This window comes from Accipiter gentilis, chromosome 14 (genome assembly GCF_929443795.1).
Source record: "Accipiter gentilis chromosome 14, bAccGen1.1, whole genome shotgun sequence".
In the NCBI taxonomy this organism is placed as follows: domain Eukaryota; kingdom Metazoa; phylum Chordata; class Aves; order Accipitriformes; family Accipitridae; genus Astur; species Astur gentilis.
The window spans coordinates 8,221,547-8,241,794 of NC_064893.1; the positions used below are offsets into that span (position 1 = coordinate 8,221,547).

At 41.2% G+C, this 20,248-nt stretch overlaps 1 protein-coding gene across 4 annotated transcripts in view; it reads left to right on the plus strand.

Annotated features, from left to right (window-relative positions):
- The window catches only part of CNTNAP2 (contactin associated protein 2), a 1,223,788-nt gene that overhangs the window by 1,092,085 nt on the left and 111,455 nt on the right, over positions 1-20,248 (plus strand). For all 4 annotated transcript variants that reach the window (XM_049816392.1, XM_049816394.1, XM_049816395.1 and 1 more), the window contains exon 16: positions 3,218-3,388. In XM_049816392.1, the coding sequence (XP_049672349.1) occupies positions 3,218-3,388 (171 nt within the window). The remainder of the gene's footprint in view (positions 1-3,217; positions 3,389-20,248) is intronic.

The window sequence follows — 20,248 nt, forward strand, 5'->3', positions numbered from 1 at the left end:
TCGTTTGGGATAGTGAGGTGGCTGGGGAGCCTTTCTCGCTGAAGAGCTGTTTGTCTCCATTAGTACTTGAATTTCATAGCAGGTTCCCTGTAGCTCCCACAGCCCTTTTGCTTGTTGTGTGTTCTTTGTGTTTTAGGCTTATAACTTGGCTAAATATTCAGGAAATGTAAAGCTAGGGGACTAAAATACTAATTTAATTTATAATGACATGCAAGCATTTCTACAAGGTTATTCAGGGCAGCTAAATTAGCTCCTTAACAAGGATTTTATTCCTGACTTTTTGTCTAAGTCCTTCTTACTTCACTGAGTTTATTCAGCAGGTGGAATAAAAACAGTTTTGAGATTCTGCCAGCATCTAGCATTATCTCTAGCTCCCAGGAGAAGGAAATGTAGATGTCCAGGTACATCTGCAAGTGGGAAAGTGTGTATAGAAGTCCATCTGGATCCTGTACTAACAGATTATTGACAGACCACTCATGCACCTAGGCCATAAGCAACTCTAATACTGAGGGAGCACTCTGAAAAGTGAGAGATGGAAAGAGACCTGAGACCATGAATGAAAATAAAATTCTAGACCTTTTTTATCTGTGTTGCTTTATCACTAGGTATGTTTTCAGAGGAAAACCTTGCAATTAATTAGCAGACTTTTCTTGCCAAAACTTGTTTATGCTATGATGATTATTGACATTTCTATAGACATCAATAATATTCAATCTGGAAATTACCAATTTGTGTAAATGGGGTGCATAGTAATACATGTGTGGTGGGTTGACCCTGGCTGGACACCAGGTGCCCACCAAAGCCGTTCTATCACTCCCCCTTCCTCAGCTGGACAGGGCAGAGAAAAATATAACAAAGGGCTTGTGGGTCAAGATAAGGACAGGGAGAGATCACTCAACCAATTATTGTCACTAGCAAAACAGACTCATTTTGCGGAAAATTAACTCACTTTATTACCAGTCAGCCAGAGTAGGGTAATGAGAAATAAAACCAAATCTCAAAACACCTTCCCTCCACCCCTCCCTTCTTCCCAGGCACAAATTCACTCTGGATTCTCTACCTCCCCCCTTTCCCCCCCAAAAGCAGCACAGAGGCATGGGGAATGGGTTTTATGGTCAGTTCATCACACATTATTTCTGTCACTTCATCCTCCTCAGGGGCAGGACTCATCACACTCTTCCCCTGCTCCAGCGTGGGGTCCCACCCACGGGACACAGTCCTCCATGAACTCCTCCAACATGGGTCCTTTCCACGGGCTGCAGTTCTTCACGAACTGCTCCAGCATGGGTCCCCCACGGGGTCACAAGTCCTGCCAGAAAACCTGCTCTGTGGGCTCCTCTCTCCACAGATCTGCAGGTCCTACCAGGAGCCTGTTCCAGCGTGGGCTTTCCACAGGATCACAGCCTCCTTCGGGAATCCACCTGCTCTGGCGTGGGGTCCTCCATGGGCTGCAGGTGGATATCTGCTCCACTGTGGACCTCCCTGGGCTGCAGGGGGACAGCCTGCCTCACCAGGGTCTTCACCAGGGGCAGCCGGGGAATCTCTGCTCCGGTGCCTGGAGCATCTCCTCCCCTTCCTTCTTCACTGACCTGGGTGTCTGCAGGGCTGTTTCTCTCAAATGTTCTCAATCCTCTCTCGGGCTGCCATTTCTGCCTGTCCCGCAACTTTTTTCCTTATTAAGTACATTATCACAGAGGCGTTACCACTATCGCTGATTGGCTCGGACTTGGCCGGCGGTGGGTCCGTCTTAGAGCCAGCTGGTGTTGGCTCTGTTGGACACAGGGGAAGCTTCCAGCAGCTTCGCACAGAAGCCACCCCTGTAACACCCCTTGCTACCAAAACTTTGCTACACAAACCCAATATAACATGTTGAAAACCAGCTGACCTGGCCTAACCAGTGAATTCAAAGCTATATATCTGTGTTATGAATGCCCATTTCATTCCCTTTTCACTGCTCACACATGCATGTACACGCATACACACAAAATCTCAGTTACAACTTTCCTTCTGGGATGCATTAAAGTAAATGGAAAGCTGCTTCTTTTTCCAAAGCATCTTATTCTGCATTCTTGAGAGAGGCAGAATTAAATGGAGGGGATGGGAGAGGAATATGGAAGGCAATAGTATGCATGTATTTAAACCTAAAGCCTTCTTCTATTAATTCAGATGTTCAATTTAAATTTGAATAGAGATTAATAAATTACACAATTTATAACACTTCAGACTTGGGTGTGGGCCAGTGGTGTTATAGATAAGCAGTGTTGAGCTTCTGGAGCTTCAGCATGCTCATTCATATTCATCCAGTGCAAACCAGAGAACTAATAGCATTATCACCTAGTTCAGTAATCAAATAATGGAAAACCAATCTCTGGGAGTTTTGACTGGAATGGAAAGTAGTTTCTTATTGTGTTTATTAGCTGGAATACTAAGGACTCAGCTGTGGTGAGTTAATGAGTGATATTTTAATAAATTTCTGAATCTGGATACATAAGCAGAAGCATTCTTATGAAACCAGAATTAGCTGTTTCAGTCTCTCATTGGCTTGCCATATCACCTATATCTTACAAATATTTTTGTCTTTGCAGTGTAATGCTAACTTGCACAGGATGTCAACTGACATGCTAGCTGAAGTACTGTCATAGTTCTTGAGGATTATCATGATATTTCTCCAGTGGAAATGTATTAGAGGCTATTATGGGCATATGTTTAATTGTGTCTGTATTGCTTAGCTTCATTTATTGGATTTTTCCTGTGATACATATTAATAGACTTCTAATAGACATGGCTACATTTTCAGAAAATATGGGTATAACTGTGTAGAGTAAATTTGAAGACAGGTAAGTTACACGTGAGGCAATGTATGAAAGCAAAAGATGTGCCTGAGGTGAGGCAGTCACCAAATCAGTGTTTCGCCCATCTGTCTGATCTCCCATGAATTCAGTGTTACTATACTAAACATGTAGTATCAACACATTTGTGTATGACTGAATGTGATAAATTAGGAACTTTAAAATGAATGTACCATTAACTTGCTCTACCTTCTGAAACCTGGCACGCCATATCCAGAAAAACAAGAAGGAGGTAGTAGAATCAAGGTGTTTGGGGGCTTTTTCAGCATAGACAACACTGTAGCATATATTGACATTAAAAGCTTCAACATTTCAGACAGCTTCAAGGGAGTACTGAAACTTGTGTCTTTCCTGTCTATCCCATGCAGGGAATTACTGGAATGCAGCTTCTTTTGTTACTTCATCATCCTACCTTCACTTCTCCACCTTCCAAGGGGAAACCAGTGCAGACATCTCTTTCTATTTCAAAACGTCGGCCTCAGATGGGGTGTTTCTTGAGAATCTGGGGAACACTGACTTCATCAAACTGGAGCTGAAATGTAAGTATGTTCTTCCCATCACTTTTCTTGGCACCTGAAGTGGGTTCCTGTCAGATAGTAGGTTTTAAGAAATGTGTATCATTCAGTAAATTGTGTAAGCTCGCTAAATTCTGGAAAAACTTCCAAATCAAGCTGCTTGACATATTTTCAAGTTGCCTTACGTGGGAGAAGCTCTTGAAGTATATTTGGATTGTTTATTGAGGGGACAAATACAAAGAAGGATAGAACTGGTAACATCAGTTATAAAAAAGACACTGACCTGAAAAGATTTTTCAAAATTGCATGCCAGATTTATTTCTTTAAAGTGTGTGTCTTCAGCTCTGTGTGCTTTTCTATTGTATCTCACAGTTGGTTTGGAAATAGGGGAAAGAAAGAAAAGAGACCATCCTAATCAGCACTAAGGAGCCAAAGAGCTGAAAACTTGCATGAGATATTTGAAAGACCTAAAAAATCTCATAAAAATAAATCTTTATCAGTGTTATCTATTAATAAAATTGCTGATCTGAAAAAGAGAGCATAATGATATCAAGAGGCAAGGTAATTTTATTATTTAACCATTTTTAATGGCCCAGGGGCAAACTTTCCAAGGAAGGTTCCAAAATCCTCAGCTGTACTTGCATTCTGCTTAGTGAAATTGAGGCAGTTGAATTAGGGGGGGAAATGTATTATGTCTCCTTTGTTCTCTCTCAACCCAGTTTACTCTGCCATAAACGGGAGCAGTGACAGGCCTGCTGTGCTATGTGCAGCTGTTATTAGAGCCTCTTGTGGCACATTACAACAGCAGGGTTACATGAGTGCAGCAAGCTGCCTCCCTGCACTCCAGCACCGGGGAAAGCATTTGTGCTTCCTTTTGCTGCAGGAGCTACTCACGGACACCAAGGGCCTAGCTCTAAATATTGATGCACAAAAGTCAGCATCAAAAGTCACTAATGTTGAAAGAAAAGAAAGTGTCTGCATACCCCAAATAATGTATTCTTATGCAAATTCAATGTGATTTTCACATGCACATCTAATTTTAAAACAAAAAGCCATTTTTGACACTTCCCAAAGTCTAAAACCACAAATTAGAATGTGGAAATTTAGAAACCACCAGAAGGCCCCTTTAAAATGTAACTACATTTTCCCTCTGGGTAAAGTGCCAAGTTCCAAGTGGGTGACAGCTTCTTTTCCCTCTTTCTACAAGGAATTTAGTTGATGTTCCTTAATCCCAATTTTCTGTAATCTGCAACTGGTGCAAATCAAAATAGCTCCTACTGAGTCACAGGGAATAGTCTTGTTTGTATTAACAAGGGGCACAGCCCTTTAATAATAAAGGGGCAGCTATTTCTAATTTCAGTTTGAATTTAAGTAGTACTTACAGTCAGCTAAGGTGGACATCTCCAGAGCTTCTTGCTCTTCTACTGCACGGAAGGTATTCTCAGCCGCTGTATTTATCAGACCAGCCATGCTGTTCACTTAGCTAAAAGGTGACAATAACAGTGAATAAAGATGACTTGGCACTGACTATAACTCTTTTGAACTCAGCACAGTTTAAATAATTATCATGCTGCAGTGACTCGCTGAATACATGCACCGGTTCAAGAAAGCATGTGGCAGTGTACCCCAACTATCATTAAACAGCAGTTTAATTTTAAGCCTATGCTTGAGATCCACTGACTTTGCTGGGATCTGGCATACACATAAATTCAACCTCTGCCTCATGTCCCTGAATCTAAGCCTTAAATTACAAATTCTTGATGGCAGAAATTGAACTATCACCTGTAAAAACAGTCTGTAAGGTCAAATATACTATTACTGTTTAAAGTAGTAAAATGCTCTTGATTAAAACTGTCCTGACTGTATTTGCTAAAAAGTACAAAGCAGCCCATTCAATATAATTGCATTCACTCTACCTTTTCTTTCCTGGAAACTATTGCTTGAAATTTTCAGAGCCCCAGAAAATAGGCTTTTCTGTGACTTCAATGTTCTACCAGTCAGAGTTCAAAAAGAGTTGAATACTGTGGGTTTAGTAATAAAGAGAAACTCATTCTCTCTTCTGAATTACATGTTTGTTTAATAAGCGTTTTGTTTTATGAAGTTTTCATTTTTGTTCCATTCTAGTCTGCACTTACATGGGTTTGGAATTCATTCAAACGAAAAGTAAAGTTTCAGACTTTCAGAAGTTCCTTACATGGCTTACAGTAGCCTCTGCTGCTTCTTAAAAGTCTGTTTCCCCTTGACAGAAGTCCTGTAAAATTAATACATGAATTTGTTTCTTAATGAAACATAAAGTTAAGTCAGTAAGGTAATTACAGAATTACCCCTAAACCTAGAAGAAGGTTTCCTTTGGCAAGCCACTTTCTAGGTAACCCATCAAATTCTCTAGTAGAATGGCTATTTTGTATTAAAGGTTTTTGCCTAATGGCCGTCATCACATATTTACTGCAAGCTGCTGCACTTCAAACAGTTGAGTGCATCGCTTTTGACTGCTCATTGCCTTCTCATACAGGTACAGTCCCCATTGAAGAAGAATGACTTCCTACAAAACCTGATCTTGATTTCTTTAGTTTTTATCGTTCCAAAAGGAAAATGTTGAAATCAGTGTCCTGCCAGCAGACAGTGCAAATTCTATTTTTGTCTTCCCTTACATGTGAAATACCCGTGTGTACCTGTAATATATGGTTAGTGATGCATAAGCTTAGCTCTGCAGACCAGGAACTGAAAGGTTGTACAATATCCAGTATTTTAATCAGCTTGCTGCACTTGGTGAATGCATTAGGGAAACAAATAATTCAGTCTACAAAAATTCCTAGCTTCAAGTCTTTGGAAAGGAGTTTAGTATTGCCTGTTTTATTCTGAGCACAAGGGTTGTCACTAGGAACACTCATTAAATTATTTTACTCATGTGCTGTCTTGGAGCTTCTTATGGTCTAATAACTGCACAGATTATTTTCTAACTCTCTAGATTTCTAAGAAAAGGAGGTGGAATTTGCAGTATCTTGAAAAGTAACTACATGTGCCTTCAGCAAAGCCCCAGATTGCCATCTCTGAGGAGAGGGGGAATACAGGAAGGAAGGAACAAACATGTATCTCTGATTTAAGAAATAGCTTTTCCAAACAGCTGACAAAGAAGACTGTCATGGAAAAAAAAAACCAACACCACCGTGTTATTATGAATGTAGCTGAAGTCTTTAGTTATTCCATTTATCAAGCAGCTCCTCCGGCAAGCTTGTACTTGTCACCATTCATGGAACAGTTGGCAGAGATGTAGAATTACCTGAAGCCTCAGTTTTTACATACATCAGTAAATCTACAGAACCCCATTATTTTTATAGCTGGCTGGTCAGCTGACAACAACTAGGATTGCTTAGAAAGTTGGATAAGGTATAAATTTTTCGGTAAAGCAGTGCTTCCAGAAAACATATGTCTCTGGTCAAAATTTCCAGATGTTTTTAAAATTAAAACTGTTTTTTAGAGAGAGAAAAAAAAAAAGATATATTCTCTTTTAGAGCTTTCCTACAGAGTTTTGGGAGGGTTTAACCTAAAATCCAGTTTTCCTATAAAAACACCATTGAGACCACCATTTTTTTCATTTATGCAAGCCCCCCCTCCCCTCACCATGGGCATTTTTTTCCTTCTTTAACCTTGACCTACCTTTTAGGACCCAGAGGTATGTAATCTGCTGTCTACAAAGCCTGCCAGGGCAACAGTCTCAGACAGTTCATTGTCAGTGCCTTTCATAAGAGCAATCCACAAAAAGATTGAATGTTGTTTCAAAGAACTGTTTGACATGTTTCTTAGAGCCTCTCATTTGCTCCCCAGTGTGTACTTGAAAGCACCTATGAAATTTAGTGACCTCTCTCCATGTAACTGTACTGTGTATATGCAGTAGAGCTGGCACTTGCTCTGAGAGGTGATTGGGAGTTGGGAGTATGCAGTACTTCTGTGAACTGAAATAAGCTGCGTGGCCCATCAGAGACACATATCTGCTGTAAGAGGCCCACCTACTACCGCTAAAAAGTTTAGCTGTCCATTGCCCTAATTCATCCTTTGCCTTTATCTCCGTCCCCTTGTTGCAGAGGTTGGGAGAAGACCTAGCATGCATGAAACAGAGATGAAACAGCAGCCTGTATGTCAGCCAACAGCAACATGGATCCTTTAGAACTTCACCGGCAATCCTAATGTTCTTTTTTTAAGCACTTCAGGGTTGAATGTTGCCAAACGAAACATGCTAAGAATTTCATTCTGAATTCATGAAGACTCTCAGCTCTCCTCCCCATTCAGGTCTTCCTTGCAGTCATTCTTCCCTGGAAATGGTAGCTTTGCATAAGAGAGCCTGGCTAGAGCCATTGAGGTGCAGGGAAATAAGCCTCCAGGATCCTAACTTGAAACTCTGCAGCAGGCAGGGGGCTACCTAAAATCTGGCTGAATATCAACATATCTGACTAGGGTCAAATGAGCAAGAGTATGGGTTTGTACATTTATGAGATGTGCATTGAAGACTTTGGAGAGTTACAACTATGAAAACCTAACTACTTCATACCTGTGAAGTGTTTGTCAAACAGACCACCTTTGAATTTGCTGATCAAGAGAAATCTCAAGTTTTGGAAGAGATGTATTCCTGAAAGCAAATTTTGGAAGGGGCATATTCCTGAGAATTTGGGAAGAAGCGTCTGCCATCACTGTTTTGTATCAGATTCCCAAGACTGTTGCTCTAGAAAGCCTATGGTGAATTAAACTATTTCCAGAAAACTCTCTTAATGACACTGTCATATAATTCTAATTAAAAAGATACTCTACTCACTTCTGTAGTTCCTCTCATCCCAGTACCTCCAAGCAATTTAGAGACACTAATGAATTTTGTCTCACTTATTACTCTGAAGTAAGTAAACAGCAAGTCAGTTTTGCAACAGAAAAAGAGATGAGGCTTAGAGTGATAAAGGTCATCTTGTGTTTGATCCTGACATGAACATGTAAGAGAGGAAGGAGCTTTCTTATTCATTTATTGTGGAAAGATAGAAATATTTACAACCACTACACTCAGAGATGTCACTTGGCTGATAACCCCTGCAATGCTAGCTGCCCTAAAAGTCTCCCCAGGGAGCAACCAGGGAACTTGGCTGCTGTGAAAGGGATTACATGGAGTAGGTTGCTAATAAGAGCAGCAATATGGCTTCAGGATGGGTCTACTTGATCTGTAGTCAAGGGATACTGACAGCACTCTTAATACCTAACATTTGCACTTCAAGAGAAAAGTCCTACATTGCTTCTTGTGCTTAGCTGTTTCTAGGCTACGTATTTGAGACATAAGTAACTTCTCCAAAATCAGACAAGAAGCAGTGACAGACCAGGGACCATGATTCCCATTGCTGTTTGCTTCTGCCCAGACAGCATTCATTCCTCCAGACTGAATGCTGTAACACAGGACTGATTAATAGATTTTCTTACAAATTTTAATAACTTCATTACTTCTTTCTCCAGAGGCATCCTAAAATGGAATTCTACCATACCGATGAGTTTTCCACATGATACTCTTTGAGTTCCCATATGTTAATGTAAATGCAGCTTACATTTTCCACTGCTTTATTTTTCTAGCTGGGTAGGGAAGACGGTGTGACCTTTGTTGTTTCTTTTAATTGAGTTGTTATTTTGCCTTCCTAGCAGAAGGTCACTTTTTTGAAAAACAGTCTCCTAGGAGAGCATGTTGCATTAGTGTCAAAGAATGCACAGGACACTGAGGAATCTCTTCATCCCAGGGGCCAGTAAGAAGTTATCAAATTAAATGGAAAAACATTAAATTTCTTCAGCGAAATTTTTGACCCAAATGTTTTTACAGCAGTATTTGCAAACTCTTATCCTATTCCAGGACAATATGAAAGTTACAAACAAAAAAAAAAACCCTAGTCTGAAGAATTGCAAGCACCATTCTTTCAAAGACGAGATTCCTCTTCAGATGAGGTAGGTGATGCAGAAAAGCCTGATATTCAAACAGGGCAATTTATGGCCCATCTGAGAAGGCCAGTTCTACCTGTATCCTTGTTCCTAATTAGCAGATGAGGATAGGTGCCCAGGTTGGCATGTGGGAGCAAGACAAAGAAAGCAAATAAACATCCCAGCTGGGGAACTGGCTAAAACTGACCAACAGAAAATCCTACACACAGGGCTGTGGGAAAATTGCCATCAGTAGCTCTTCTGTAACTAGCTTGGATTCTGACAGGGTACAGGTTGCTGGGTATAAGTTGCTCTGCTTTGGTCTACCCCCGTGTCAGTATGGCATTCATGACCCCGCACCGCACAGTGCTGTACAGCATCCCCTCAGCGTTACCCCTCTCCTTTCAAGAGTGCTGGGATGCTTTTCTCATTGCCATAAATGCCACTTTAATAGCCATTTTATGTGCAGTGTCTTATAAATCAGTTACAGCTCACATAAAGTTCAAGGTGGAAACTGATTGGCATTCAAAAAGCATAGTTCTCCCTAGCTTTGGTTTCTATTGCACTAAATACATGCAACACATGGCAAACCGTTGCTAGCACTACCACCCACTAGCTCTTCTCAGGTCTTCGCCCTCTTTTCCACTCTACTTTCTGTTACATTCTGAAACTGCATATGCTTTGTTACGTTCTTCATGTATGCTGATCTTTTGCTGCAGAAAGTAAATATTTACTATACTGCACAAAATTACCAGATGTCTTAGGCACATGACAGGAACAAAACTTCTGGGTCCTTGAATTTACATCCTTGCTCTCACAGACAACCACGATGCATAACTCATGTCTAGCTCCCTAAATTTGTCCAACTCTCTATTGAAAATAGTTTGAATTTTTGCCAGCTGGACAACTGCTTCAGACTTTCACAAATTTGTTGCTTAGAAATCTTCTCATTTCTAACAGTTTTATTTGCATCTTTTGTTTTTAGCCATTCATTCTTGTTTCGGTATTGTTCTTTGGCTGAACTAATTATTTTTCCTTCCTAGCATTTACTCTCCCTTTGTGTATTTATGGAGCAATCATATCTTCTCTCAGCTTTTAATTGCTACGTTAAGAAAGGCAAATTCACATCATCTCTTCTCATAAGATATTTTCTCTTGTTCCTTTCTCTGGTTATGCTAATAAGGTTCTCCCTACTCATTTCACCTTGAATTCTTCTTTTTTAAACACAGGTAATCAAAACATTTATTCTGATAATGGTTTACTAGTGCCTTGCACAATGGCATTAATACTCACCCTGCCCACAGCATCCTAGGAATTTTTGGCCAATCACAGTGGGATCCCATTTCTTATGTATTATTTTCTGACCTTTCCAACATTATGTTACTGGCAAAAAAAATTTAGACATATGCTGACTTCTTGTGCAAAGGTATTCATTGTAGTACTAAATATGGCTTGACCCCAAAAAAATTAGAGGTCCTTTAATTTTCTGATGACCCATACTTCATCCATCTCATCAACAATCTGTGCAATTCTGTTTTCCATCTCTGCTCTTTTTGGAAGTAAATCAAATGTGCTAGATCGGTAACAATTCTCTTCTTCCAAAAATCAGAGGGTTTTTTAATCAAAGAAGGATATCCATTACATTGACTTTGTTAAATCCTTTATATGCTTTCCTATTCTTCGTGTTCTGCCACACATTAGAAAGTGGTGTCTGCTTCACTTACTGGCTTTATGTGCACTCTTACCTTGCTCAACTGCAGGGTAAAATCATATAAGTCAGTCATAAAACTATGGTAACTCCATTAGTTTACATTTTCTTTGTAATTTCCTGTAATTTGAAATAAAAAATGCACATGTATAACTGAAGTCAACAAACTGATACTTAAGGACTTTCTCATCCTGCTACTCTTTGAAGTGACTGTGTGACTTCTTGCATTAGTTCATGTGGTAAGTAGTAGCAGGATGTCACTTTGAGCTCAGTTGACTTCTCGACCCCAACTTTGTCACTGAGTTTTCTGCATTAACAGGGTAAATGCAACATCTTTCAAAACAAACTAGGAGAACAAGCTTCCTCTCTTCTTGACAGTAATGACTGAATTCGGTTTACTTGTGACTGGATGTGTCTCCTCCTGAAGACAAGGTGTCAGTGGCTAGATCCACCAGCAGACTTAAGCATCTCAGTAGAAGATTTTAATACTCAGAATACCTATTCAGCTGCCACCTAGCAGAAAGTGTGTCAAGCCTGTATCAGCCTAAATTTTCCAAAGGAATTTCCTCAGGATGTATCCTCTGGCATGTCCAGATGTGCCTGCATCTTTGTAACACCTGAGTAGCACATGAAGAGCTCTGATTTCAGTGTAATAGGCACTGGTCTTCTTACCTTACATGGCCAGACTTGGCAGATGTTCCCAGCGCATTCCTTTGCCCACATGAGTTTCAGATATCTACTTTCCACTGCATCTGTGGATGCTCTGATTACTAGATTATGAGGAAATAATATCTTTGAATATCTCAATCTTTTCTTCACCACTTTTCAGGAATAATTGCATTCTTAATGAGCCATGGAGTGAATAAAGGGATAGACCTAGTGGCTAGGAGACCCACCTGAGGTGCAATTTCTGCCCCCACCCCCACCCCCCCAATACTTCAATATTTATAAATGCTCATCTCAGCAAAGGACAAGTGTATGATTTTTAAAACATCCTGCCCATGGGACTAAAATGAATCTCAACGGCTCTTTCAGTAAGGAAATAGCCTATGCAGTCTCTGCAATGATGCAATCACACAATCACAATATGGTTGAGTATGGAGGGAACCTCTGGATGTTATCTGGTCCAACCCTCCTGCTCCTGACTTTGTCCCTGATCTCTGTGGCCTGGGACTCCTGAAGGCTGGTCTTGCTAGTGAAGACTGAGGCAAAGGCAGTGTTCATGACCTCAGTCTTTTCAATGTCCTGTGCCACCCAGGCCCCTGCCTCATTCAGCAGTGGGTCCACATTTCCCCTAGTCATCTTTTTGCTACTTAGGTAGCACTTAGGTACTTGCAGAAGCCTGTCTTCTTCTTGCCCTGCTTTCTCCTCTCAGGATGCTGAACTCCACCATCTCATGATCACTCCAGCTGGTGCTGTCTTCAACCTTCACATCCCCAGCAAGCCCCTCCTTTTTTGTGAGTGTAAGGTCCAGCAGAGCATCTCTCCTCATTGGCTTCTGTTTCACTTGCATCAGGACGTTGTCATCGATGCTTTCCAGGATCCTTACTTATGCTCTGCTGTGTTGTCCCTCCAACAGATATTGGGGTGGTTGAATCATAGAATCATTTAGGTTGGAAAAGCCCTTCAAGATCATCGAGTCTGACCATCATACATGCCCACTAAACCATGTGCTGAAATGCCTTGTTTACGCACTTTTTTGAATACCTCCAGGGATGGTGGCTCAACCACTTCCCTGGGCAGCCTATTCCAATGTGTGACAACGCTCTCAGTAAAGAAATTTTTCCTAATATCTAACCTAAATCTCCCTTGCCGCAACTTGAGGCCAGTTCCTCTCATCCTATCTCCAGCCACCTGACAGAAGAGACCAACACCCACCTCACTACACTCCTTTCAGGTAGTTTTAGAGAGCGATAATGTCTCCCCTCAGCCTCCTTTTCTTCAGGCTAAACAACCCCAGCTCCCTCAGCCACTCCTCATAAGACTTGTGCTCCAGGCCCCTCACCAACTTGGCTGCCCTTCTCTGGACACGCTCCAGCACCTCAATGTCTTTCCTGTAGTGAGGAGCCCGAAACTGAACACAGTACTTGAGGTGCGGCCTCACCAGTGCCGAGTACAGGGGAACAATCACCTCCCTGCTCCTGCTGGCCACACTATTTCTGATACAGGCCAGGATGCCGTTGGCCTTCTTGGCAACCTGGGCACACTGCTGGCTCACATTCAGCCGGCTGTCAACCAGCACCCCCAGGTCTTTCTCTACTGGGCAGCTTTCCAGCCACTCTTCCCCAAGCCTGTAGCGGGGCATGGGGTTGCTGTGACCGAAGTCCAGGACCCGGCACTTGGCCTTGTTGAACTTCATACAATTGGCCTCTGCCCATCGATCCAGCCTGTCCAGATCTTGCTGTAGAGCCATCCTACCCTCCAGCAGATCGACCCCGCCTCCCAACTTGGTGTCGTCTGCAAACTTGCTGAGGGTGCACTCAATCCCCTCATCCAAATCATTGATAAAAGTACTAAACAGAATGGGGCCCAACACCGAGCCCTGGGGAACACCACTAGTGACCCGCTGCCAACTGAATTTCATCCCATTCACCACAACCCTCTGGGCTCGTCCATCCAGCCAGTTTTTCAGCCAGCGAAGAGTACACTTGTCCAAGCCATGAGACACCAGCTTCTCAAGGACTATGCCATGAAAGACAGTGTCAAAGGCCTTGCTGAAGTCCAGGTAGATAACGTTCACTTTAGATAACATCCATTCCAGCCTTTCCCTCATCCACTAGTTGGGTCACCTGGTCATAGAAGGAGATCAGGTTGGTCAAGCAGGACCTGCCTTTCGTAAACCCATGCTGACTGGGCCTGATCCCCTTCTTATCCTGGACTTGCCATGTGAGTTCTCTCAGGACAAACCATTCCATAATCTTCCCGGGTACTGATGTCAGGCTGACAGGCCTGTAGTTCCCCGGATCCTCCCTCTGACCCTTCTTGTAAATGGGCATCACATTGGCAAGCCTCCAGTCCTCTGGGACCTCCCCTGTTGACCGAGATCGCTGGTAGATGATGGAAAGCGGCTTGGTCAGTTCCCTCAGTACTTTTGGATGGATCCTATCGGGTCCCATAGAAGAAGACCCACATGAGGACCAGGGCCTGTGAACATGAGGCTACTTCTAGCTGTCTCTAGAACGTCTCATCCACTTTTTCTTCCTAGTCAGGTGGTCTACATCAGACACCCACTATACTGTCACCCACACAACTCTGCTATTTAATCCTAGTTTTAAAGCAGAAAAAGATTTTCTGTGACTAAATATTATCAAAGAGGAGGTGTTTTTAATAATAATAAAATTGTATCCATGATGCTTCAAATATTTATGCACACACTTAATCCAAATTATGTCAATAGATTGATTCAAGTAAATATATTTTTTTTTCTCTTTAAATGTTTGTGAGAACATTATAATGTAATAGATGCTAAATGTTCCTATAAAGTTCTGGCCATGGATTTTCCTAACACTTTGCAACATTTTGTCATGGTTTAAATGCTAGTTTAAAAAATTCCAATTTAAATCACAATGAAAATTAATTAATTTTTATGTCATTCTCGATTCAGTCTCTCTACCTTGCCTTGCTACAGTTGCTCTGAGGACAGGCAAAAAGAATGTTTCTTCTACTGAATTTTAATTCAGAAATCTTGCACACATGTATAATTTCTTACATTTTAAAAGAAAAGAAAAAACATTCATGTAAAATTTGGTTTAAAAGTTCATAAAAGAGTGAATCTATTTTTTTAAGAAGAGCATGAAGGCAGTTACTATCACAAGACTGTCATTTCACTATCTTGCGTAATTTAGGCCTTTTATATCCTCTTGACTTTGTTTTTAAAATATAGCTTGGATCGCTGTCGTGCATTTTGTCTCTACTCGTGCACTGCAGACAGCTCTCTATTAGTATGAATTCTTAACAACAAATGTTTTATACAGTCATAAATCCTTTCACTCACCCTTTTATGTTTTCCACTGTTGCAGAAGGAAATAGGAATGGGTCTCCTGTTGGCTTTACATTTCGTGAGACCATGTATACAGTGAAGCAAAGTAGTTAAGAAAAAGAGGCAGGTCCCTCACTCACAGACCAGTCAAAAATGAGCATGTAGCATGTGGCTGTGTCCTTCATCCTCTGCCAGTGTGTTACAGGAGTTTTCTACCTCTACATTTCTACTTTCTTTACCATGAAGTCAGAGCACATATTTTTACCTCCAATGTGTCAGTTCTTGTCTCCCACTCTCCTGTACCACTCCATGATACTCCTGCTTTGTATTTTTTGTCGATATTTTTTCCTGCTGCAGAATAAAAAAGTAAACAATACTGAAGATATCATCTTCCATTTTGGGGGCGTCTACCCTGCATGTTGGCAACCATAAATTATCACAAGTATAGACATCAGGGAGGAAAATCTTTGTCTAAAGCTTTTGATAAAAGGGAGCCACAGTTAGTTGGGTCTGTTTACCCTGCCCCCTTACACACACCCTTTTCATATACAGAGTTACTACACTAAAAGTAAACTTGAGTAATTTTTGGATGGCCTTTTTTTATTGTGTTAGTACGGCACATAGTGCAACAGGTTTTCTACTCTGATGGTGACCCCTGGGCAGCCACAGAGAAAGAAATAGCAGCCATGAAAAATTGCTTATAAAACAGCCACTACAAATGACAAAAACTTACATGGCTAGGCAAAAAAAAAAAATCAATAAATTCATATTGTCATGAGCACCTGGCCAGACGTAGAAGTTTTTTGGTAGCTACCACCCAGGCATCTAAATACCTTTTAGATCTAAATACCTAAACAACAGTCTACAGAAGAACCTACAGCTAATACACAAATTACAGAATAAGAAAAACAACACAGAAGAGGAAGAAAAGCACACAGGCAACGTGCTTTCTCAAAATCACAGCACAGAAGAGTGACAGTCTTGATGTCTACTTTTCAGGCCTACACCAGGCTCTTACTACTTTTAGTATGATGCACAATTTACAATTTTGGCTGATTTTTATGACATTCAAAAGTGAAATATCTGAGAGGGGGGTTGATATCCTTTGCATCTGCTTGTAAGCACTCAGACCCATTGCTCAGCATTTTTAGAACCGTGCCAATTTCATAGCAATTTTTCAGAGGAAAAGCCGCTTCTCCTCTCAAAAATCTCTCTGATACTTTACCATGCTCAGACATAACCTGATTTCAGAACATTAGCACCCACTTTTATTTTGCCTTTCATCCAACAAAAAATAACTAGCAGTTACAGAAAACCCTGTAAATGCTGCATGGGAGAGCTCTGGTTTGACATCTGTGCTTCCCCCTTGTTGTGGTGACTTCTGTTGCATGGGACCAATTCAGGTTCATGATAAAGTGTTGCAGTTAAAAGGATGTAATGAAGTATATTATAACCCACTACAGACAGGAAAGCATACGCCTCCTCTCCTTTTCCACTCAGTGCACTGACTACGGTTCCCTTTGTGTGAATCATCTCTCACAAAAGAGACCAGAAGATATTGCTGCTGTATTTTTTTAAGCTTTAGTAACTCTCATGAGATGAATCAACAAGTCCTTCAACTGAGTCACTGTTCCTTCCTTCCTTCCAGGCAGCTAAGTACTTATTGCAAGAGGGCTGGCTGGATGGGAGTTAATGTTGTCTATCTGAAATGGCATTTATTGCCTTAGAAGTAAAGCAAGTAGGTATTTTTTCAAGCCCTGCTCTAACCATCTGATGTTTGACCTTAAACAAGTCCTTTCACATATCTGCTTTGATTCCCTGTTTATGCAGGACTGATAATGTTATTTTTCATTCTTAATGTCCATGGCTGAAAATTGCTGCATCAACTGCAATATAATTGTAAAAATATGAGAGTTGTTTCCAAGTGCTTATCTACAAGACATCTGGAGTGCAATTAGCATAACTGAAGTAATTAATGATAATAAATAATTATCTTCTTAGGGCATATTTGGCCTTTGCATGATCTTGCATGAGACAATTTGATACTTTCATTTAAATGAAATAATTTTATTCCCCAAAGCAATCTAATCTACTGTGTAGGAAGACTGATATTTCTGTTTGATTGTTGATAGTTGAGTTTATTTTAAAGTGAAATAAAAATAACTGATTCTTAGTTATTACTGAAATCAAATGCCTCCTTATCTTTGTCCTCACACAGATGCTTACTAATGACAAGGAAGGTGCTGTATTCAGTTCTGATTTCCCTTCATATTGAGCTCCAGTATAGTTACGCCTTTCCAAAATATTGTGAATTACATGTGTAAGTGGTTGTCTGCCAGTAGAAAGAGAATTGGTGTCAGTCCACAAGGTGAGAGAAGCCAGGGCCATTTTTTTTTTACTACCTTGCACCTGGAGAGAATTTAGCCAGTTGCAGGAAGCTTATGTGCTTTGGAAAAGGTCAAGACAGGTTTCCAGCAGTTAAAAGTTCCCCCTCAGCTGCATTCAGACAGCAGGTTGGACCACCCTAGGGAAAACTCAGGGAAGGATTATAAGTCTGCACTGTTCTCTGCTCCAGCTTCTGCTCCAAAGGAGTAATCTAATCTTGTGTGTGCATGGAAACACAATGGCTCACTGACATAATCACTCTCTACCAGAAACAAGATGTAACTGAGCAGTGCTGCATCTAACAGATATGCCTCTTTCTATATGCAACTTCTTAACCTTTTCAGAGCAGACTATGGTAGTGAATAGCCTACTTTTAATACTAGTATTGTTGAAACAGTGCACCTGTAAATGTGCACTTGAGGAAACTACTTCACACAGTAGTATCCCAGACTATTATTCCCTTAAATACTGGAAAAAGGAAAGGAGGGGGAATAGTGTTGCTAGCTGAACTCATGTAAAACAGCAATAAGGAAGCACTGAAATACACCTGCAAATGTTTCAGAATATGTAGATAGGTAGGGGTATTGGTGCAAGTGTCATGTGCACAACAAAATTAAGCTTGATGCTGTAGACTACCCCACAGACTAACAGAATAATAACGTGTAATTTTTTTATTTCTTTATATGTTTACTTGTAGCAAACTCTGATTTCTTTGACTTTCCTAATGCAATCCAAGAGACTAATCATGCACTGGAGAAAAACAGAAAATGTAGGACTTTGTGATTTACTTCTTGGAACTGAATTATGCAGGAAAATCTTAGCTGCCAGAAATATAGATTACACTAGCAAAACCTTGTTTAGGAGACACTGTTAGAATCCCCTAGCCATATGAATACAGATGACAACCATCTCGGTGCCATGCTCCAGAAACACATATTTACTGTGACTGATACACTGCTGGTAATGAATACACTTTTTAATTTCTTCCTTCTACCTGCTACTATCACTGCAGTCTTATCTAGCATGAGCTTCAGCAAACCAGCTCACTGTTACGTTCCAATTCCATTCAGAGAGGCATGTATTCAGCATTAGAGGTTAAGCAAGGGAAACAGACAACAAATGGATTATCATCAGCAAACTAATAGTCCTACAGTCCATCAGCATTCTTTTTCACTGAAGCTGATGAAGAAAATTACAGTGGCCTTCAACTAGACCCCACAGAGAGCTGTCACCCTCACACTGAAATTGTTTCCTGATGTTCAGAGGGAACCTCCTGTGTTTCAGTTTGTGCCCATTGCCTCTGGTCCTGTCACTGGGCACCACTGGCATGGAGCCTGGCTCCGTCCTCTTTGCACCCTCCCTTCAGGTATTATAGACATTGATGAGATCCCCTTGAGCCTTCTCTTCTCCAGGCAACAGTCCCAGCTCTCTCAGCCTTTCCTCATGTGTGAGGTGCTCCAGTCCCTTCATCATCTTCGTGGCTCTTCAGTGGACACTCTTCAGTATGCCCATGTCTCTCTTGTACTGGGGAGCCCAGAACTGGACACAGTACTCCAGGTGTGGAGTGCTGAGTAGAGGGGAGGGATCACTTCCTTCAACAACAATCCTGCTAATGCAGCCCAGGATACCATTTGCATTCTTTGCCACCAGGTCACACTGCTGGCTCATGTTCAACTTGGTAGCCACCAGGACCCCCAGGGCCTTTTCTGCAAAGCTACTTGCCAGCTGGGTGACCCCCAGCATGTACTGCTGCATGGGAGTTTTCCCCGCCAGGTGCAGGACTTTGCATTTCCCCTTGCTGAACTTCATGAGGTACCTGACAGTCCATTTCTCCAGCCTGTTGAGGTCCCTCTGGATAGCATCATGGACTTCCCAGTTTTGTGACATCTGTGAACCTCCTGAGGGTACACTCTGCCTTGTCATCATCTAGATGATTAGTGAAGATTTGAAGAGTGTTGGAGCCCAGATTTACCCCAGGGATAGTTACTATCTTTCTTACCTTCCAGCTTCCACCTTCCTTCTCTTCACTTACCTTTTCCACAACTTTTTTCTGTCATCTCCTCTCCCTGGTATTTCCTAGTACTCTGGGAATCCCAGAGTATGGGAGTCCCAGAATTTCCCAGGACTATGCTGCAATGTACTACAGTACTTCTGAGCCAGCTGGTATGTATTGAGTATCCAAGATTAAAACCACAGGTGAGGATAACGAATTTCAAGGGCTCAGCATGGAGACAATAGGTGAAGATTATTATAGTAGAGGGGTCTAATCCAACACAGTCAATGAAGGAACAAGAAAACAGCTAGCTATTCAGTCAGGCAGCCAGATATATGAAAATATACTTGAACAGTCCTAAAATAAAATTATGAAATAAGGATTTTAATATACGTAATTGCCATTAATCCAAAGATGCTTGGTTCCTGTAAACAGAAAGCTAGGACTTTTTATTTGTCCAGTTGTTGAAATTACTGGTCCAGTTGTAAACCTTAGTAGAAGGAATATGTGAAAATATCATGGAAGCAGGACAATAATGTATTAAATTCACATACAGCAAAATAATTTATTTGTGTGCAGTCTTGTCTTACAATGTGTCAGCATAGTCAGATGCATAAGAAAACAGCAGCTCTTGCTGAATCAGGACGTCTCTCAGTAGATCTAATTCACTGTCCATTCGCAAAGAAATGTCACTGCAAGCTTGCAGCAACCAGATGTAGATACTGCACACAGCAAAGACTGAATCAAGTGCCTTCAGGCTGCAGACTAAATGGTGGAGAAAAGGAGGATCAAAAATATGAGAAGGATAGGCACTTCAGAGGATGCACTTTTCTGCATTTGACAAAGCCTTTTTCTTTATTATTCATTCTGATTTGGTTTTTTTGG